Source organism: Megalops cyprinoides, chromosome 10 (genome assembly GCF_013368585.1).
Source record: "Megalops cyprinoides isolate fMegCyp1 chromosome 10, fMegCyp1.pri, whole genome shotgun sequence".
In the NCBI taxonomy this organism is placed as follows: Eukaryota; Metazoa; Chordata; class Actinopteri; order Elopiformes; family Megalopidae; genus Megalops; species Megalops cyprinoides.
In genome coordinates, this window is record NC_050592.1 from 3,725,001 (window position 1) to 3,747,570 (window position 22,570).

The following is a 22,570-nucleotide window of genomic DNA, read 5'->3' on the forward strand; positions in this document are numbered from 1 at the left end:
TTGCCTCTTTACCAGCCGTGTCCATTAAAAGGAGCCAATCATGACGCTCAGCTGTCTGCCTGCATCTGTGCGTGTCAGGCGGGGTTAAATATGCAGCGAGCATAGCACACATCACATGAGCCATAAACCTCCACTCAGCAGGGCTGGCCCCGTGCATCCAGCAGCACAGCGCTACGTGTTAGCCTTTACATTAAAATGCATCTACTGTAATGTTACATTACGTTTGCTAAGCACACACACTTATCCAAAGCCACTCACACAATTTGCAAATGATCCATGTGTATGGCTGGACATTTACTGAGGCAATTTGGGTTACCTTACCCACCAGCACAGCATTACATTACATGACGTTATACTCATTTAGCAGACGCTCTTATCCAGAGCGACTTCCAGCACAAGACACGGACGTGTCTGAAGTGTAGCCATTCAAGTTAAGTGAGCAGCACAACATTTGTAGTACAGTCTAGCTGTGTTGCTGTATACAGCACAGTTCAGCACAGCTCAGCACAGAGCCTCCCAAGCCAGTACTTCAGCACAGATGAGGAAGTAATGTCTCTGTCCACAGGAGAATTCAGTACAGAGCCTGGGGTGATTACACACCAGGGGGCCGGGAGGCTGTCACCCCAGGCGGAGGGTGGGGCGTGCACGGTGTCTTACCCAGGGCGGTGGCCCCGTTGCCGAGGGTTACGGTGAGGGACCCGGCATCGCAGTTGCTGCTCCTCTCCAGGTCGAAGTCTCCGAAGGCCAGACGCAGGGTGCGGCCCCGCGGGGCCCGGAGTTTCCACACGCAGCGCGTGCCGTTGGGGTAAGTGCCGGGGTAGTTCCGGGAGGCCAGGGTACCGCTCTGAGGGCCCAGCAAGGTGTGGCCGCACCCATCGCCTGGAGAGGGGCGGAGAACCAATCATTACTTTACATTTTTTTTACATTATTGGCATTTCGCAGACGCTCCTTATCCGCAGCGACTTACACCACTTACAGGTTTTTACAATGCCATCCATTTACACAGCTGGATATTGTGGCTTAAGCACCTTGCCCAAGGGTACAGCAGCAGTGCCCCCATGGGGAATCAAACCAGCAACCTTTCGGTTACGAGCCCTGCTCCTTAACCACTATACAGGCTGCGGAACAGAAACATTCTTCTGCTACCGAATGTCTCTTCTGTTCTGTCACCACAACAGTCAACTACACGCATTGGTCAGGAAAACAAGGATCTGTCATATGCAATATGACATGCAATACATATGAATAATTTATATGCAATAAATATGAATAATTTTCCCCTTTATACCCGTAACTGCTCCATTCAATGTATTCACAAAGGTTAATGCCAAAGATTAATGACAAAAACTATCAAAATAGCTCATTTTGGCCTTTTCAGCTGCAGTCAGACGGAACAGACCACCAGACTTCATCAGAACTAGACAACTTCCTGTCAGACCTTCCTCTCTGACACACACCTGGCAAACCTGACCCAGGACCTCAGGGGGAAACTACGTGGCGGGGGAGGGGGGGCAGACCGGGCACAGGACTGCGGTCGGCGTGAGATATGTGCCTAAGCATGTGCCAAACCTTGGGCAGTGTGGGGGCGGGACAGCTGGAACTCATTAGGAGTGAGACTGTGGAGTTTACCACTGTGAATCACGCTGGGGGGGGGGGCATTAACGGCATTCATTAAGCCTCACGCCTCTCTGCCTCAGCATAATGACAGCATACCTGCAAGGGAGGGGGCACCCCATGGGACTGTTCTGATGAACCATCCCCCCCCCCCCCCCCCACCACAGCCCCGTGAGATCATAGCCTCCAGACTACCGAAAAACAACCACAAACAATCACCAGCCCCACCCCAGCTGCTCGCTGCAGAAAGCTCCGCCCCCTCACTGCACAGAACTCCGCCCCTCACTGCATCAGGTATTCACCTCCTCTGTTTGGCCGATAACTGGACTGTGTCGTTCTAAATACGCGCGAGACATGGGCGGTTGAGTCTGCGCTCCTCGCTGTATTTTTGTTTTTCGGTTTGGTTTTATCCTGAGGCCTCGTGCCACTCCCCACCCTGACCGCTGCAGGAAATGAGCAGCTTACGGTTTTCCCTAATGCGCGATTTCTGGCTCACTGCTCTGTTTTGGGTATCACGGTGCTTTTACACCTATGCATCCACTTTGCCGTGTAACGCTGCTGTACCTGCCAAGGTTCTGTGGTCGCGTTTATTATTCCGGGGCTTTTCTAATTACCCGGGAGATGAGATTAAAGGCTCTGTGTTTGTGTGAGTCAGCCGTGACCACACAGCCTGGTGTCGGCGCTGACGGGCTGTGCCGTGCACTCTGCAGTGTGATGGGAAGGCCCTCGCCCCAGGGGGCTGACTCCGCCCTCACCGCTGAGGTTTGGAAGGAAGGTGTCGGTACGAGCCCGGGGGTGAAAACCGAGCCACGTTGGTGGCTGTCCGCAGACGCCTCGCCCTCCCGCGTGGCTGTGCCTGTCCCATCCGGCCCAGCGCCTGAACCACTCTCCCCCGCCCCTCGCCCCTTGCCCCTCGCCCCTCTCCCCTGTCTCTCGCCCCGCTTTCATCTGGCCTGGAATTCCCGGGAAGTGCCGGAGCGCGGAGCTGCAATGGAGGGCTACAGGGCGAGACCCCCTGAGGGACCCGAGGAGTCTCACTGGGGTGACTGAGGGGTGGTCATCCATGGCAGCTGGAGATGGAGGACTGTGAAGCACAGCTCATGCCGGCCTGGGCGCTGGTGAGGTGGCGGGTTATCCTCCCCTATCACCCCCACAGCCCCGCCCGGAGACCCGTGTCTTCTCTCCTGGGACGTCCCGGCGTATGGGAGCAGCCAGGGCTGCGCTTCCTGAGATAAAGGCTCGGACAGGCCTCCTCGCACGCAGAGCTCCACTCATTCCGCTGCGCACACACGCCGTGCCTGCCCTGAGCTCGGCCCTGAGCTCGGCCCTGCGCTCGGATGCAGCTTCCTGCCTGGGCGTCTCTGCACTAACGCTATCTGGGCTTTTCCTACTGACTTTCATCCCAGCTGACACGCGTCACGCACGATAATCCTCTGCTTCAGTGCAGCACACACAGCACCGGCTAACACGTAACATTCTCACAGCGTTCCACTAACACGCAAACCTCTCATGTAACATTCTCACAAAGTTCCACCAACACGGTAATGCTAATATGTAACTTACTCCACACGCTGTAAGACCAACATGTATCATTCTCACAATGTTTCACCAACACTGTAACACCGACATGTAGCAATCCCACAACATTCCAGTAACACTGTAACAACAACACATAGCTTATAAATATTGTATTTATTGTACAATAAATATTGTAACACCAACGTAACAGTCTCTCAATATTGCCCTAACACTGTTACACTGACAACGTCACAAAATTGCTGAGAGAACTGACTGGTAGATTCAAACAAAGGCCTGACATCTTTTAGCTGTCCAGCTGGGTTTTCAGCCACCTGGTTACAGAAGGGTGGAAAACCCTGTTAAGGTACAGACCACGGATTTCGAACATCAGTCATCAGTTCCTCAAAAACGCTGCATCGACCAACACACCGCTTCTTCTTTGCCCCAGAGATTTGCAGGCAGGCCCTCACAGGCCTGTTCTTACATGACAGGATGTTCAACTGTTACCTTTCAGCAAATAATGCCTCGGTGTCAATCACAGAGCACTGATACATGCAACCATGACAGACTCGATAAAGGATTCGTTTGGGTTTCCTGTTCAGCTGCCTCTTGGCCAATCTCTGTTGTTATCTATTTGTGCCTGCGAGGGCTTGAGAAGCCTCCCACTCATTCAAAGATATGCAGACAGTTAGAAATGGAAAAAAAAAAATCAGAAAGAAATTAAACAGTTGGTCATCTTCCTCGTGACCACGGAACAAGTATCCGCCTCGCACGGATGGCGTAAACGAATCCCACAGACTGAATGCCGGAGTGTCTGAGTGGAATTTTTCCCAGGTCCTACTGTGGGCCTGCGACCGTGGTGATTCACGGTAACCTCTTCCCGATTGCTAAACTCTGTGTCAACATGCCGAGTTCCTGACCAGTACCATTGTTGCTGTCTTCCTCGTCTTCCTGCTGGGGGACCAGGACATTGTGAATAAACACAGATGAGACCACAGCGTATCCGTGTATGGGCTGACTAGGCCGGGCTGGCCTGGCTGATATCCACAGGATTCTGGGACACTGCCACAACGTCTGAGTCAACCTGTGTCTGTAGATCTGTGGATCACTAGGTCTCGCAGTGACAATCCTGAAACTCCTGGCGCAACTGCACTGTGTCCAACAGAATTATTCTTATTTTCTCTAGACATGCAACGTGTAAGAAGAGTTCTACTTCTGACCAGCCACAGACAATGAAATCAATGAGGCCTTCACCATTTCAGAAACAGCTGCTCATAGGAAGACCGACTGATTCAAAGGCCAGCCTTCTCTGAGTCACGTACACGGTTATCCTATTGTTCAGCAGAAGTGTAATACATATTTGTGTATGTTTGTTATGTTGTATTAAGCCATTCAAAATAACAGACCATGGTTCTCCCAGTGAACCTTCAGCTAACGGCCAGCCAATCACAACCTTCAGATTTGTGAAGATTATGACAACGTCTGTCAAACCAAATCCAGTTAAATAGGGACCCACTGAGGATGACGGCTGGCACCCCAAAACACTCTGTGTTCATGATGGAAATGGTGGCCTTCGACAGCCACGACATACCACACAAGAGAAAACACAGCTCTCCTGTGATTCTGCTTTGACAGCAAAGTAATGTTAAAGTCGGCACAGAAGACAAACGCTCCTGTCCCACTTTCTGCAGTGACTCATGCTTACTGGAAATCCAAGGCTGCGCATAGCTGAGGCGGGCTATTAGCATATATTCTGTTCACTCACATTTTAGGACTTGTGATCCAAACACCCGGCTCAAAAGGACAGCCACCTCCTCTTATATTAACAACAAGCATCCTTTAACAGAGTCCTCAGCTGTTACCGAGCAAACATCCATTTGGTTGTTTTCCACAACAAACTGCTCAGGCAAGAGAAGCCTCAGTAAAGAGAGTTACCAAAGGAACGGTAAAAATGACCAGATCAACACCCAAATATGTAAAAGAAGACTTTGTTTAGATAATTTGACCATTATTTAACGCTATACTGCACGCATTTTAACACACACATCTGTCTTCATACAGTGACTGGAACAGTTACTACCCATGTACAAGTTATAAGAGCCTGTCTAATATTCTTTGTCTGTTTTTCAGTTTGTCATGGAGAGTAATTATGATGATGCTGATGATTACTAGTATTTGTTACACCAAAAACATAGGCTATAAAACCCTACAGAAAATGTCTATAGGAGAGCAGTAATGAGACCCATAATTCACTCCCGTTTTTCCAGCACCACATAAATTATGTAACTAAGCCCTTAGCCGTTCACATGATGACAACGAGGGCGAACATTAATCCATGAAGATACGCGTGTCACTTTTACAAAGCAAATTACTTTAGATTTAGATGACAATTTCAGACACGACCGAAGCGCGCTGCTGTTCTCTGAGAGTAAAATTTACTACGCTGCTGTAACAGGTGTATTTTGACGTTAAAGGGCGACAGACCACTCAAGATTTAAATAACTTAAAGTACATCACCTACTCAAAGGCAAGGTTTCCATATAAACATAAAGCATTTCATAGCCTTGAAAACACGCTTAGCTCCTACATGCCAAGATAACAGTTAATGCAAGATGGACAGATTCTACTTTCTGAAAAAAAAAAAAATCTAACATCTCAGTAGAAAGACGTAGTAGAATTAAGTTTCTTTGAAGTAACTTTTTTTGTTTACAAAAGCTTTGTTTTTCAATTTTCAACTAATGTAGTTTGCTATGATCTACGTGCAATGTATACAATACGCTCTGCCAGACGTAAGTTATTCATTAACTTAGAAAGACAGAAAAAACAACCCTCGGTATATAATATCAACATACTTAAAACACACCGTAGTTCTTATATGACAAAGATGAAGAATTAATGCTCTCGTTTTGAACTGTTATTACTCTTTTTATAAAGTGACAGTAAAAAAAAAAGTTAGTCGACAGATACAGCATACCGTCCTGTCCGTGGATTCCCAACGTCTCCAGACTTAAAACAAACAGAAACCAAGTTAAAAAATCGACAGCATCCCAAATATGTCCAGGCGATGCGTGCATGATTTACGCCGGGGATAAGATAAGTCCAAGCATTTACGCCATCAGCTACACTTACAACTTATTGAAGAAAAATAACTACGTCCGCACAGATCTGAGCTACACTTCTCATACAAGTTAATGGTTCAGAAGTGTTGAATACTTTTCATTGGACAAGAGGCAGTTTGCTTGGCTCCCATTGGCTTCCCAGCACGCCAGTTAAGTCACCTACTTCCAAGAAGTCATTCTCCAAATAAGGCCGAACTGCGGAAAGAATTTTGCAATGTTTCCGAATTTTAACCGACTTTTAATTTGTCCTCCAAGGTTACCGATGATGGCCGGTGTTTTAGGGGTATGTGGAACTGCATTATTTTCCACTGTAAACTCACACGCCCACAACTGTGCGTCAGTATCGGCCAGTGTATACAATTTGTTTAAAGTTAAAATTGTGGTGCGATTAGTCGAAGACGATTAAATTGCTCACATCCTCCGAACTCTGAACAATATCCGTACGCTTTTGCACAATTATGTGTCTGCCATTTCAAACTCAATACTGCTTTAAACGCAATGTATGAACAAATACAACTATAAAATATTGAGCATTATAACATTGATCAGAACACACACACACACACACACACACACACACACACACACACACACACACACACACACACACACACAGTACTCCTCAAATCGACCTAATAAGGCCATTATTTTATAGACAACATTTATTTGCACTCCTGTATAGCAACCAGAATACAATACAGGAGCAGGGCTCGTAAAAGAAAGGTTGATGGTTTCAGTCCAGTGCTGGGACACTACTGTTGTAGCTTTGGGCAAGGTAGATAACCCAAAATTGCCTCAGTAAATATAAATGGATAAAATTGCAACCTATGTACGCCGCTTTGTATAAGAGCGTCGGCTCAATGACCTTAATGTAATGTATCGTAATGTAATGTGTCGAAACATACTGCAAATCAGAGCAGGCCTAGTAAAGAGAAACTAAGCAAGGTGTGTTTATAGATTTATAAACCTCCTTGGTACAGGTATAGTATCATTGTACATTATTTTATCTAGATTTTATTATTTGCCGTTTGTGTTAAATACACGTTATCTGGATCTGGGCAACTTTGATGGTGGCAAAATCGATGGCCCATCTTTGAGAGTTTCTTCCCTCAAAATACCGGTCGTGAGAAAATAATAATGAATTAACATCTTGTATTTTTGGGTAAATCAAATTATATCCTACTGTTTGTAACTATTGGTCTTTCTACGGATCTGAAGTGAAGTAGGTCCTATAACTGAAGAATCACGCCACCTATTGGAGAAATGTATACAAAACATTAATTTTATATCAATAATTTCTCCTACAGCAAATTGATCACACAAAGAATTTATTTCATGTAGCCATAATATCAATGGAATCCATAGGCAATGTATTTAATGCAGGCATGAATTTCTGAATTTAATTTGGAACTTTGAAAAACAAACGCGTTAGCTACCTAGCAATGAGCACACGTGAGCAGCATGACTGCGGAGCAGATTTTTCTTAAATCATACAGGCTAGCTCAGCTGAGCAGCACAGACCGGTCCGAACGGCGCTCGGCCAGCGGGGGGGAAAAACAGAAGTGCTGTACCGTTTCACAGATCGCGTGCGAGCGACCGCATCTCGTGTCAGCGCTGCAGATGCTTCCCAGGCGCACATCCCTGCCTTCATTTGCAGGAAGCGTAGCGGAGCGGCACGCGCATGCTCAAAGAGCTTGCAGGAAAAAAAGCCGAGGATGTGTTTGCCACTATAAAACGGTAAGAAAAAAACCCACCGAAAACCGAGTAAAGTGTAATTTGTGTGGACCGCGCGAGATTGCGGGGCTGAGGCCGCGGAGGGACGGTTCCCGGTGCGGGCTGGGGGGAGCGCGGTGCAGGGGCAGCGCCGCGGGGAGCGGTGCATAAACGGCCGCTCGGAGCGGGGCAGCGCAGCCGCGGCGCGGCGCGGATTGCCGTGTGCGTGCCGCCGCGCCGGGGGGGCGTCAGTCTGAGGGGGTGCGCGAGGGAGAGGGGAAAGAGAAAGACGGAGGCACGTTCGCGATCGGCACGAGCGGCGCGCCGCGCGGTCTTACCCTCTGCGGGTGCTGCGAGGCGGAGCTGCTCTCCGTTTATTCCCAAATTGCGCGGAGGATACTCCGGTGGCGTGCATAGCCTTGCGGGGCCAGGATGGCCCACGCTAGGCAGTCTAGCTACATAAATACACACGGGAGGGAACGAAACACGGAATGGGCGGGTGCTGGCTAAGTTTAACTAGATAGCCGGGCACGCAATGCCTCTCCATTTTGAAAGTACGGTAGCTTGCGAGCTAGTTCGCTGCATTGCTTTCAGAACATGTCGCCCTTATTTATTGATTTTTAAGAGTCTGCTAACGTGAGCTAGTTGGCTGACAGTGGGTCTTGAGTGGGACACATTGCCGATTTGATTTGCTAGCTTGCTTGTTAGCGACTTAGTGCCTTAACGTTGCAAGCGCGCTTTTAAGTTAGTCTAGCTGTGCATGTCAGTGTAACGTGTATGTCAGTGTAACGTCTTTCAGCTACTTACTCCAGTTATGTTAAAGCTAGCTTTCTGTCAGCTAAAATTGTTATACTGTGCCAGCTCCAGACTACATAGTTACATCAGATAATCACCTGTTGTTGCCAAAAACAGTTGGCTGTGGAGTCGAGACTATGTCCAGTTGCTTCCCATTTTGGCAAGTGATCAAAAGTAGACGGTCGAGCCGCTGAACTGCCGTGCCGTCAATTAGAAGGGAATTTGTTGCTGAAGTGGCCTCGTTTATTGCCCGTGGGTTTCTCAAAGCCGATAATTCTCTCCGTGGGGAGATTAATTGTGGAATGTTAGTGACATCGCACAGGTTAGCTGATTTAGACGTAGACGTCCTTTTAACTCCAATCGCGAACTCGCGAGTTTTTACTTAGCTGGGCAGTTTTCCGCCCCCCAGTGATGTAAAAACATAGAAAACATCATGCAGCTCGTTGTTTAAGTGGCAACCTAGCTGGATAAAACGTTTAGCGAACCAGCTAACTTAGTTGACTTGTCAGAACAGTCGTGCATCGGGGCACATTCAGAACGTGAATCTGCAAGGGGGTGCAACGCAAAGCGATAACCGTCGTTTCTCGCATTGAAGTTAGCTCGTTAGCTGTGTTCATCAGCACTGTGGCTAAAGATGAGCGAACAGTTTTAATCCCTGAGCCCGATCTGACCTTTGCTTTTTCCTAAACAGGTTCACATAACCAGAGACACAGACTGCAGTATTGCGCATAATAGAGATGAGCCGTCTGAGCGCCACTTCTGTTAATGAAAGTGCTGCATGTCCAATATGCATATCTGAGTGAATGCCAACACAGATACACCAGTGCGTTAGCGCCCATAATTAACTGGGGTAGTTCATAACAGAGAATGCGCTTCCTGTTCGGCGAAGCTGCCCTGGTCAGGCGCTGTAGCGCTCGCCTGGCGTTTGGCACGGGCTGTCCCGTCTAGTAGTTCACATAACCAGTGCAAGTCATTCCTGACGCTACAGGAGACGAGGGGAAACAAAACCCAAAATCTGAATGCACTTTCATGTGAAGAACTTCATTCCCACCGGCCCTCCCGCACGCACCAGCACGCTAATCCCGTGCCTTCTCCGTGGCTGCGGCACGTCGTGCAGGCTGTGGAAGTGGATTAGCGGGTCACTGACCTGAAACCGCAGCTTTGTCGCACGTCAGTGCGTTTACGTTCCTGGTGTTTCACGAGTCAAATTCTGCCTGTTTATTCTTGTTTCACAGATTCAGGGGGCAAACACGTATGCATGCACCTTAAGTTTAAGACATTAAAACTTATTGGAAACCTATCCATCATGAATATTGTCAGTTATTTCGCGAGAGTCCAGATTCCTAATGCAAGTATCCACCTGTTTAATGGAAGCCCATAAAGATGAATTTATCTGCGTGTCTTATCTGAATTTAACTGCTGCATATAGATTACATAGTTTAACCCTCTGAGAACCAACTTGAAATGCACATCAGCGTCTGTTTAACGTCGGTATAAGCCAGTATTCAAAACTGTTTAAGTAGCGGACGTAAATATGAAGACAGACTGCATGAAAGCACACTGGGGATGTTTGTGGAGAATGTTCCGGTTTTGACAGAGAGAATCAAGTTGTTCCCGTTCTGAGTGGAGTGGCAGTATGGAAGCTCCAGACTCATCTGGACAGGGGTGGGTTTATCTTGACATCAGAAAGCATTCAAAATGCATTGTCATCCATTCGTAAGTTCTTGAATTATTAGTCTAAGTGACATCATGGATGTATGATCGTATGCTTTACTGAAGGCTGCTTACAAAGTGTATAAAGTCAGTTTTATGTGATTAAGGTAATCGTACCTATTAATCCTACAGCATATTTACTATATTTATCCCCCAGAGAATTTGATTCTATACATTCTGTTTATAGCATTTTAAATTCAGCTACTGTTGCTACCCCCTATGGAGAATCTGCAGGTGAGACGGGGAACATGGTCACCCTCAGGGCTGTGGCCTCACCTTTCCTGTGTGTAAGCAGGTGATTCCCCCAGGTAGCAGAAATGGAGCATAGTGAAAACGTTTTTACATTGCATTTAGGAGCACGTTTTTCAACACTTTTACTCCTAAAAAAAAAGGGGGGGGGGTGATTGTTGTGCTTCTGCCCCACAGCACCCTGGAAGTTAGGCGATGGCGAACACGGAGGTGGCGGTGTCCGTGGGAGACATGGTGATGGTGAAGACCGAGGAGGAAGACCCCAACAACAGCACCAAGACCCAGGTCATCCTGCAGCTCCAGTCAATAACACAGGGGTAAGACACGGGACCCGCCCCCCGAGTACGGAGGAGAAGGCTGACGCACACCTGAGTAACAGACACGACGAGGAAAGGGAGACAGAATTTTGTGCTGCATATCGCTGTTTGTTGTTAGTTCCTTACCTTACATGAATCCCTTCAGACTAGCAGATTAGGTTTGATTTCATTGTTGCCAAATAGAATGAACTGGAATTTGTGGACAGCAGAAAACACCAATGGGAAATGTACGGATATTCTCTCTGTGCTCTTCAGCTTCCACACCTTAGTCATTTCTAAACCAGCCTTTACTTAGACTAACGTGAGTATGGGTAGAGTTATGGGCAACTGATCTGGGCCAGATCTGGGCAGATGGGATCTGGAACTGAAAGCACTGCACCTATGGAAACTCAGATGAAATGCAAACTGCTGCCATTTTAAACGGCTCCTAGCTGATACAGCGTGGGCCAAGCACGCTTGAATGTGACAGCATGATAGTATGTGCGGGGTACAGGAAAAAAGGAACACGGAGGTCAAACCCGGGGATTAAAGAGAGAAACTCAAGAATCACAGTGATGAAGCAGCCTGCTATGGGATTGCACAGATGAGCTTCTGACCTTTCTATTCCCACACTCATCTTTTTTTCACGTGAGTGTGATCCTACAGGAAGGCAAAGCTACTCTCTCCTCCTCCTTAGTTGAGAATCATTCCCTTATTACTTCTCTGTGCCATGCAGGGCTTGTGATGTCATGATCTGTGCCCCTCTCTAGGGTGTGTGAAGACACTGCTGAGATGGGCACAGCTGTTGTGGCAGTAGAGACACACAGTGGTGAGTGGGATTTACAACTGCATCTATGTACATTACATTTACATTTATTCATTTGGCAGACGCTTTTATCCAAAGCGACTTACATAGGTTACAGTTCTTTACAATGTTATCCAGTTATACAGCTGGATATTTACTGAGGCAATTGTGGGTTGAGTACCTTGCCCAAGGGTACAGCAGCAGTGTCCCAGCGGGGATCGAACCAGCAACCTTTCGGTTACAGGTCCTGCTCCTTAACTCCTCCTTAAACCCTATGCTACACTGCCGCCCATGTACATATATAGCCTACATACAGTCTTCCTGTAAGCAGAAGACAGCATATTGCATGTGCTGTATTTTCTCTATTTACACCTTGTCATGCTGGGCTCCCTTTCCTGATGAGGATTTTTGTTATGCTCCTGTGCACTTGTGTTGGAGTGCTGTGACTAGAGTAGTGCTCTGACATCTGAGGTTTTTCTGTGTGTGTGTATGTGTGTGTGCGTGTGTGCGTGCGTGTGTGTGTGTGCGTGCCTGTGTGCGTGCATGTGTGCGTGCATGTGTGTGTGTGTGTGTGCATGTGTGTGTGCGTGTGTGTGTGCGTGCGTGCGTGTGTGTGTGTGCGTGCCTGTGTGCGTGCGTGTGTGCGTGCATGTGTGCGTGTGTGTGTGCGTGTGCGTGCGTGTGTGTGTGTGTGTGTGTGTGTGTGTGCATGTGTGTGTGTATGTGTGTGAACCCTTTCAGAAGATGGCACCGCAGAAGGGGAGGAGGTGGAGTATGGCTACCCAATCACATGTGGGGACAGCAAGGCAGTGCTGCTGTTTAAGAAGTTTGTTTGCCCAGGAATCAACGTCAAGTGTGTCAAGGTTTGATTCTTATGTTATTATCTCTGTACAGTGCCATTTCTGCGGCTTTCTGACCTCACTTCCTGTTCATGCTTCCACCAAGGTCTGCTGCAGTGTGGTCCTTTGTGCCCCTGGAAACTCCCGTGTACAAATCATTAATCACCCTTACCTTTTAGCAACAACTAATTGAGGCAAATCACTCATGAACACAGTGGTGGTACACCAAGGTGTAGTAGTTGCTCCAACTTTTTTGTTAACCTCTAAATAAGCCTTAAAAAATAATTAAAAGGAAAAATGTTTTGACATGGCAAACCTTGAACAGCATAGTAAGATCAGACGACCTGGTGGCCAACTAATCTTTTTCCCTTGGTTCATTTGAAAAACTTAAAGATAATTTTATAGTTTGATCAGATATATTATAATTTATAATTATAAATTAAAGGATAATTTTACTGATAATTTTTTTCTGAGACCTTTTAAAGATGTCCTGTTAAACAGCACTCATGTTGTGACATGCTTGTCCTCCCGCAGTATGATGACCAGCTGATCAGCCCCAAGCAGTTCGTGCACTTGGCTGGAAAGGCCACTCTGAAGGACTGGAAGAGGGCCATCCGACTGGGCGGAGTCATGCTCAGGTGAGCCTGCGCCCAGGTAACGCTCCGCCCTGCCCGCTGTGCCGCACGGGGCGTTTTCTCACCGCCTGCTCTGATGCTGCTGTAGTGTCGAAATGCTCTGATGACTACATCGGCGTGTTGTGACACAGTGATGGATATGCCGTATGTGGGATCACTTACTCCACTTTCCCAATCCCTCCATTATCACTCGATGACTCCCAACAGTTCAAGACCAGGCTTGGCACCGTATTAGGGTTAGGGTTAGTGTTAGTGTTAGGGTTAGGGTTATGGTTATGGTTAGGGTTAGGGTTAGGGTTAGTGTTAGGGTTAGTGTTAGTGTTAGTGTTAGGGTTAGGAACATTCTAGACTTCAGCATAAACAAAAGAGATTTAAGTCTGCTTTTTTTTTTGGCATTTTCTTCCCTTGTGACCCATAGTTTTTGGAACCAGCAGTTTCACATGAGGCTCATCTCACTGCAACATCCTCTGTACTCGCACAGGAGCACTGGGGCGTAGCCAGTGCACCCCAATACACACACATGCCAATCACAGCTTTTCCACACTACAAGTCCCAGAGTGCACCAGGAGAGCCACCACTGAAAGGAGGATAGGGGTGTCTCTCTGACACGGCAGTATGGCAGATGGATAAGGAGCGGGGCTTGTAACCGAAAGGTTGCTGGTTCGGTTTACCACTGGGGCACTGCTGCTGTACCCTCAACCCAGAATCACCGCAGTAAATATCCAGCTGTATAAATGGATAACATGTAAAGGTTGTAACATATGTAGGCACTCTGGATGAGAGCACCTGCTAAATTACAGGAATATAATGTAACGTAACCTAGAGGTACCTGAAGGAGTTGTAGGATGCCGAGAGTGGTTTGATGAGGGAAACCTTGCCAACAAAACCCAAACAGCCCCAGTGGAAACAAAGCCAATTATGTTTCATTACTGCAGAATCTCTATCATTGTTGGCAATGCTGGCAAAGCTTAGAGTAAAACCTGGGTCTGAGCCGTGGGTGTTGGCCTGCACGGAACATGCCTCTTAACCAGTTTGGCCACTCGGGAGCCATCATTAAAATTCTCATGGTGTCAAATTCCAGGCTCAGTGTCCCAGCTGCTTTCTGTGTTGCTCTTGGTCCCCGGGCATGTAGCTCACTGCAGATCGCTGTGCTCTACTCCGAAGTCACCATGTTTGCTCTGAATTTTACTGAATCGGCTCTTCCCCTGTGCTCTCCCCCAAACCACAGGAAGATGATGGACTCGGGCCAGATCGACTTCTACCAGCACGACACCGTCTGCACCAACACCTGCCGCAGCACCAAGTTTGACCTGCTGATCAACAACACGCGTTTCCCCCCACAGAGCAGCGCGCCGCCCGCAGCCTCATCTCCCCAAGGTGAGCCCCGGAGTGGGGCGGGGCAGGGGGTGGGGTCAGGTGACTCACTTCCTGCAGCTCGTGGCTGGGCAGAGTCAGCATTGCAACACATTTGTCTCCTGAGAGCTGACTGGTTTCAGACGAGAGCCTCTCAAAGCCAACATAATATGGAATAATTGGTCCTTTACCTTGGCCCATGCAAATTTCTCACTGGCAAAGTACATTTTCCGGAAAGCTAGTGCCTGCAAACCACCCCCCCATTAATACCTCACATCGGAGCTCAGGCCCATACACATCCCATATATTTGTGAGGTTGGCTCTGTAAACCAACACTGTAGGAGATTAATCTGAGAAGACTGGTAATCTACTGTATAATATTTGCCAGACAAACACCCTCATGCAGGATTATGTTACTAGTGTTACATGCTGGTCAGTTGAGTAGTACATAGTCTGGGAATGTGTATGTGTGTGAGTGTGTGTGAGTGTGTGTGAGTGTGTGTGTGTGAGTGTGTGTGTGTGTGTGTGTGTGTGTGCGCGTGCGCGAGCGCGTTCGCGTGTGCGTGCGTGTGTGTGTGTGTGTGTGCGTGTGTTTGTGTTTGTTTTGCCTGCTTCTTTAACTAGCTGCCAGGCCTCTCTCCCCTGTCCCTGTCTCTCTCTGTAGAAAATGGGAGTCAGGTGACCGTGGTGGAGGACCGGTCTGAAGAGACGGCTCCTGTCACCATGGACTGGAGCTCCAGCACAGCTACCGCCGCCGCTGCTGCCGTGGGAACTGACGCGGAGATCAAGACGGAGTTGGAAGATATCGGCAGTGAGTGAGGCAGTGACCCCTCCCTCCCCCATAGGGTTTATTTCTCAGGGGTTTGCTGTATTTGGGTGTGTGTGTGTCTGCTGCGTGCTGCTGTAACGCAGTCTCTCCCGGTGCTGCAGCCGACACTCTGAGCTTCTGGAAGGGCATCGCGGACGTGGGGCTGATGGGGGAGGTGGTGTCCAACATCCGCACCCAGCTGCTGGCCCTGCTGAGGGGGGTACAGCTGCGGAGCGGGCAGGCAGCCCTGCAGGAACCCGGTGTGTACACATACACACTCACACACACACACACACACACATACACACACATACACACTCACACACATACACACACACACTCACACTCACACACACACACTCACACACACACACTCACACTCACACACACACACTCACACACACACACACACTCACACTTACACACTCACACACACACACACACACACATACACACACACACTCACACACACACACACTCACACACACACACACTCACACTTACACACACACACACACACGCACATGCGCGCACACACATACACACACGCGCACACGCACACACACGCACATGCACAGATACAGTGTCTGATGACTTTGGGTAGGATAGTACACACATAATTATGCACACAAAGGCATGCACACACACACACACACGTACACACGGTTGTACACATACACATACAGACCAGTATACAGGTACACACATGAATACACAATTATACATGCATGCATGCATGCACGCACGCACATGCAGATACACACAATTATACACACATGCATGCACACACGCAGATATATATAGCTATACACACACGTACAAGTGCAAAGATACATACGTGCACCACACACGCATACCCGTGCATGCACGCACAGTCACACGGACACTCATGCACATGCACACACAATATGGATGTATTCACATATTGCACACACATGCAGATGTAATATATCACTGCTACTGCAGAAGGCTTACTGGTGGAGGACTTGAGAGTGGCGATATGCAGTACCTGCAGCACTGATAGGTAAGGCTCATTCTAAACATTGCTTTAAGCAATGGAGACCTGTCAGGTCTGTTTAAAAGCTTTAAAACAGTATTATGGGTATTATAAGAGTATAGTGTATACTATATACTTATATAGATATGATATAATAGAATACATTACAAGAGTATAGTAACAGTATTATAGGTATTTTAAGAATACAGTGCATATTATATACTAGTATTCAGTATATAGTATAAAAGTATGTATTATAAGAGTGTGTTAGGGGTTTTATAGGTATTGCCTATCCCAGTGCCTTTATCCAGGACAGTTATGACCCACTTTTTCAGCACTGACAGTGACAGATCATGTGGTTATGAAGCTGGATGTGTGCTGAAGCAGGTCACGTTCAGGATAGCGATCAAGGGTACAGCAGCAACGTCCCATATAATACCTACCCTCTGGGTGCAAGCCTGACATTCACTAACATTTACTCCACACTGCTGCCTCAAGCATCACGCACATCATAAACGGACTGGCTGACCCAACACTGGCTGGAATGACTGACTGACTAGCTGACTGTTTTTGATTGGCTCCTATCAGACGCAGCGGTTCTGAACAACCTGGCCCAGATGTTCGGGCTCCTGGACTCGGTGAAGCGGGCCCTGGAGAACCGCAGGAGCCAGACGGATGACAGCCAGGAGGAGGTCCACAGCACCCTGAGCAGTGAGCACCGACACAACGCCTCGACACTCACCCTCACTGTGCTCCTCCCCTGTGCTCCTACCCTGTGCTCCTACCCTGTGCTCGTCCACTGAGTGCTCCTCCTCTATGCTCCTCCACTGTGCTCCTACCCTGTGCTCCTCCACTGAGTGCTCCTCCCCTGTGCTCCTACCCTGTGCTCCTCCACTGAGTGCTCCTCCCCTGTGCTCCTACCCTGTGCTCCTCCCCCGTGCTCCTACCCTGTGCTCCCCCACTGAGTGCTCCTCCCCTGTGCTCCTCCCCTGTGCTCCTCCCCTGTGCTCCTACCCTGTGCTCCTCCACTGAGTGCTCCTGCAGGGTGTAGTGAGACAGAGAGAACAGGCAAAGCAAGCTGTGTGTGATTTTAATGGTGCTCTGAATGATCAGTCAGTGAACCTTATCAGATTCCCGAGGGACACCTATGACACCTGTTGGCTGTATTAAAACCTTTATTTTATTGTTATTTATTATGTTATTTCTCTGAATTTAAAATGTATGAAATGTGGAATCAAAATTCATACATTATCTTTTTTATCTTACCATTAATTTCTTACCATTGACCACCTGTTTTATGTTACCATTAACTGACATCTTGGAGTTCGAAAAGAATTTGAAAGAAGTTATTAGGAAATGAAGGAGGACACGGATGTTCATTACTGAAAGCCTTCTTGGGTTATGATTATGAAGCATGTGGATTGCACTCTATCATGCGCTGCAGCCTCAGTGTGAGCTGACCTCTGACCTCTTGGGCCCTCCCCCCCCTACAGACCTGGAGCGTCAGCTGGAGGAGCAGAAGAAGCAGACTCGCGATTGGCGGGAGCGGTCCCAGCCCTCGCCCAATGACGTCCTGATGTCCCCCAGCGGCTCCTCCAAGCCCCAGGCCCCTAAGAGGCGGCGGCTGCAGCGTCCGGCCTCGTCCTCAGGCCTGCAGCAGGACCAGCAGTTTGCCATCTTCTCCCCCATCACCATCGCCGCCGCAGGGCAGTCCCTAGGCGTGGCACAGCTGCCCGCCGGCTCCCAGCTCCTCTCCCGCTACGCCCTGGCCACCGCGGGCGGCGGGAAGGCCGACACTGCCACCCTCCGCCCCGCCTCAAGCCTGACCGTCCTCAGCGCAGCTGCAGTGTCAGAGCATGGCCAGCTGGGGGCGACAGTGAGCCCTGTGGAGCTGGTGCACCTGGCCGGTGAGGGGGAGGAGCCAGCCGGAGTGGCGGCGGGTCAGCGGGAAGGGGAGGCGGAGGAGGAGGGGCAGGTGCACGCCACCGTCATCCAGATAGACCCAGGGGTGGGGGACCAGGCGGCCGGGGTGTTGGGGCTGCGGCTAGAAGGAGGTGTGGGGGCCACGGTGCTGGTGCAGGGGGAGTTGGAGGAGGTGCACGAGGTGCAGATGGAGCACCAGGGGCAGCTGCACGATGCGGAGATCGTGGTGGAGGAGGAAGAGGCGCGTGAGGAACGCCAGGCCCAGTGAGAGGAGAGGCCAGCAGTCAAACGGTCGAGCAGGGAGAGGGAGGCGGCATGTGGGCGGGGCCATTCTACAGCGTAGCTAATTCAGAGCCACCAGGGAAAAAAACGCTAGGCCAGGTAGCAGCGGAGGTAGCAGTGATCATAACATGTGATTGTGTTCTTTTTTTAACATAGTTTTTTGTTCTTTTGTTTTCATCCAAGAACTACATACAGTCCTTGAATTCTGTATTTTTTTAGACTGATTGTTTGTGTTCTTGCATTTTAGTTTAAAGTGATGCATTTGTTCTGACACCCAATAATTGTTTTTTTTTTCCTCTTTTGAAATAGCGTCTACATTTTGGGTAGGTTTCGAGCTGGTCACGTGACTGTTTCGCAGCTGGTGTTGACTCAGACTGTACATGTGGATGGAGATTAATTATATTATATTATAGTTACATATAAATAAAGATCAGATCCCAGCCAAGTCAAAAACCCATCTTTGATCATGTATTCTGTTACAGGGGGTGTGGCTGGCATCCTTATCAACATGATATTTGCCCCCCGAGAGTAGTAGAAAGCGATGATCTCGGTTTGCTGTGGCTTAACAACCTCATGATCTCTAATCAGGTCTTTAATGCTGTCCTCGTGTGAAATCTCCACCTGTTGTGCAATGCGAAAAAACCTTCCATTGTGTTGTGTTGTGCTTTATGTATGGTCATACCCTGCCTTCTATATGCTTATGCACCATAACTGCATAACTGGGGTTTGGTTTTTGAAGGCCTGCTTATATTCATAACTTTTGTTTCAGCACATGCCTTGCTGGCATTTGTCGAATCATTAATATTATCATTGTCATTATTATAGTATTATTTTTCATCAGTCCATTTTATACAGTTCATCATTTCCAGCTACAGACAATTTCTTTTGTAAACGGACAGAAACACTATTGTATAGGATATTTTGTACATTTTTTGCAGACTTGTTTAGATTTGTATTTGCTGAATGATTAATATGTTAGCGTCAGTATTTCATCATGTTTGTGTAGCAACATGTGTTCTGTAGCGTTGTTTGCAAACAGCATCGTAAGTGTTCTGCCGACAAGGCCCCATATTCTTGGTTTGCTGTATATCTTTCATTGTGACAGTGTTGTACATGTCTGTTTTTCAGTACTTTTACAGGATTTTGAAAAGAGAATTATTACCATTATTATTCTGGTAGTGGTTACTTGAAAGCCCCATCCTGAATGTCCTAATTAAGTCCATCCGAATTTTTTTAAAAAATATATTAAATTTAGAACTGTCCATCAAACTTGGGAAAAAAAAAACTGAAGCTGAATATGCAGAACCCAACACGGAGCAAATGGCGATCCATCCATCTGAAAGGAAAGTTGGTTGACAGCTTGCCAAGTTCCTGATACTGCACTTTTTTTTAGATAAAATGCTCGAGACATTTTCATCGTGTTTTCCCTTAGTCTCAATATATTAGAGAACAAAGTGACGGAGGTGTTGTTTTGTGTTATGTGCATTCTAACTTCAAAAACAAGTGCACAGGAGTTTTTCTTTCCTGGAAGGGAGAGGAAGTGACAGGTGATCGAATGTCAATGCTCAGATGTCCCCAATAGGATTTCCCCCTCTTACACCCCCCCCCCCCCCCCCCATGTCAATAACACACATCTGAGCAGCCTCCAAATGTCTCTGCACTTCATTGTTCAACATTTGGTGGTGTTTTCATAGCCCTTTCATAGCCATTTTCTTTTTTTGCTGCGAGGTCAGGTTATTCTGCATCTGTTTCTTCCACTTCTGCACTTCCCATTTCAGAAGCACTGTAAAGGTAGATTTTGTAAAAAGACTTTGTAATAATTATCTTTGTAACAGAATGCACTGGCTTTGACTGGTCAGTGAAACTGGTTCTCACTGCTAACAGAAACTCAGGTAAAAGCATGATACCACTTGCGCCTGTGTATTCACTCCTCAGGACTAATATTTTTGGAGACTGGGGCACTGAAAATGGGATAAAATGGCCTGTTGTAGAAGATGCTTTGATTTAAGGGTTTTGCAGTATCTGCTTACACATCTCTACATTCATAGGGCAGCAGAGTAGCACAGCGGTAAGGGTTAAAGACATTACAAGCATTACATTACATTACATTACTCTGGATAAAGGTGTCCGTTAAATGAGTGTAATGTAATGAAATTCTGCTCGTAGCCGCGTCTCCACACTTTATACCTTATTTTTTTACGTTGTTTTTAACTGCATTCTGGATAGACAGAAGTCTGGTGTCTGTAGAGTGTTGGCCAGCGGGGTTTTGCCCGTGCCTGCTGTGGAGACAGATGGGCTCGGCTGAGCGGGTGAGCATCCCACGCATTTATTCCATGTGTTTTCGTTTCGTCCGTGGAATGCAGGCCCCTGTTGGAGGTCAGTCCCAGGCGCTGTCTGTGTGGTGAGAAGCTGGGCTGCTTGTGTTGCAGTAATTAGGTGTGGCTCCACTGTATCTGATAATCCCAGGAGAGGAGCTCTGTAGGAGTGCGATTATTCACCCGCCCAAGTGCTGCAGAGCTCTCTCTCACACCCTGGGATGCTGCTGGCCTTTACCTGCAAGACCCACTGAATTGCTTTCCATCCGCGGATTTGTGGCTTATGATGAATATGACTCAACTCATGAAAGACTAGACTATTCTCGGATTTAATTCTGTTCAAGGCAATGAAACAGCACCTAATAAATATTAAGGGACACATAACCGGATACATGAATATATCAGATAGAGTTTCGGAGACTAGTTGCGGAGCAGAAAAGCTATGGGCCAGATGAAATTTCCCTCTTTGGACTTTTTCTGGCTCAAGATTGAATTGGTTAATCATAAATTGATGTGAAATCTGTAGTAAAACGCCCTTTTCTGTGACCATACAGCGACACCTAGTGGCCGCTACAGAGGAAAAAAAAACAAATACAGGAGACACGCCGGGAGGAGCTGACAGATTAAAGGTTATTCATTATTAAATGTTAAAATGCATAAAGAATGTAATAATGTGACAGATAACTATCATTTTCTCGTTTTCTTTTAGAAAAGGGTCAGATTCCCTCACAGTAGAATTCCACGCTGGCATTAGCAAACTTGGCCGTGAACGGTCTGCTAAGAGACAAAAAAGCTTTGGAAAAAAAGAGAACAGACACATGCGAGAAAATTTCATTAGCATATGGCACCGCTCCCATAGCCTAAATTTTTCTTGTAGTTGTCACGGTGCGAAGTGACCCCTTTGAGTTTTTTTAGGGTCGCTTTGTGTTTTTGACCAGTAACCGAGACTCCCCAGCGAGACAGTGATGCAAAAACGCCCCAGCGTGAAGACCGTCTTTTTTGGCAAAGCACGAAAAGACAGCCCTTGTTTTAACAGACTTTACTGGGAATTTTCAGGGTACTTACATGGGATTACTTATTGTGACTGTGGTGGCACACAGCTGAAGATTTATGTGTGGGCTTTCACCTAATTTACTCCACTGGAACAGACTTATTTTGTTGTGTACATTATTACTGGCATTTTGGTGTAATTGCTGGTACTTAATAGTGGGAGGCCTCTGTGACCCTGTGCAGCCCTAAAACATTTTAATGTGACTTGCTACTGGAAATGTTTGCCATGCTTGGTCATGGAGCAGCCCCCTGTGTGCTGTTTTTCTGTCTTTTCTCCCAGACTCTTAGCCAATCAGGAGTTTACATTTAAACATTTAAGCTTCATCGATTTGGCTATGAGCTGATTTTACAGCTTTGGCTTACCACAGACAGTCATTAACCAGCTGTCTGTCAATCGGTGAATCAATCAATAAATCAAGCAAGGAAGAAGGCTAACATTTTATAGATAATTTTATATGGCCAATTCACCACCCTCGTGGAAATGCACCTGGTTTGCAAGTCCAACACATACAAGGGCTCCACAAGACCATCACACACTGCCCATCA

At 47.5% G+C, this 22,570-nt stretch overlaps 2 protein-coding genes across 5 annotated transcripts in view; one reads left to right on the plus strand and one right to left on the minus strand.

Moving 5' to 3' along the window:
• Window positions 1-6,296, minus strand: part of si:dkey-34d22.1 (discoidin, CUB and LCCL domain-containing protein 1) — a 20,369-nt gene extending 14,073 nt beyond the window's left edge. For both annotated transcript variants that reach the window (XM_036539021.1, XM_036539020.1), the window contains exons 1-2: window positions 6,107-6,296; window positions 658-879 (exon numbers count right to left, since the gene is read on the minus strand). In XM_036539021.1, the coding sequence (XP_036394914.1) occupies window positions 658-879; window positions 6,107-6,206 (322 nt within the window). In that variant the 5' untranslated portion in view covers window positions 6,207-6,296. The remainder of the gene's footprint in view (window positions 1-657; window positions 880-6,106) is intronic.
• Window positions 6,297-7,911: 1,615 nt separating this feature from the next.
• Window positions 7,912-18,848, plus strand: LOC118784799 (glucocorticoid modulatory element-binding protein 1-like). Of its 3 annotated transcripts, none has more exons than XM_036539224.1 (10): window positions 7,912-7,988; window positions 10,899-11,038; window positions 11,788-11,846; window positions 12,564-12,685; window positions 13,196-13,299; window positions 14,525-14,673; window positions 15,314-15,460; window positions 15,580-15,717; window positions 17,043-17,165; window positions 17,948-18,848. In XM_036539224.1, the coding sequence occupies exons 2-10, from the start codon at window positions 10,917-10,919 to the stop codon at window positions 18,643-18,645; spliced, it is 1,662 nt and encodes a 553-aa protein (XP_036395117.1). In that variant the 5' UTR covers window positions 7,912-7,988; window positions 10,899-10,916; the 3' UTR covers window positions 18,646-18,848. The 3 variants fall into 3 exon arrangements, with proteins under 3 accessions (XP_036395117.1, XP_036395119.1, XP_036395118.1); XM_036539226.1 differs by having other exon boundaries at window positions 12,567-12,685; XM_036539225.1 differs by lacking the exon at window positions 7,912-7,988 and adding an exon at window positions 10,373-10,424.
• The last annotated feature ends 3,722 nt before the right edge of the window (window positions 18,849-22,570 follow it).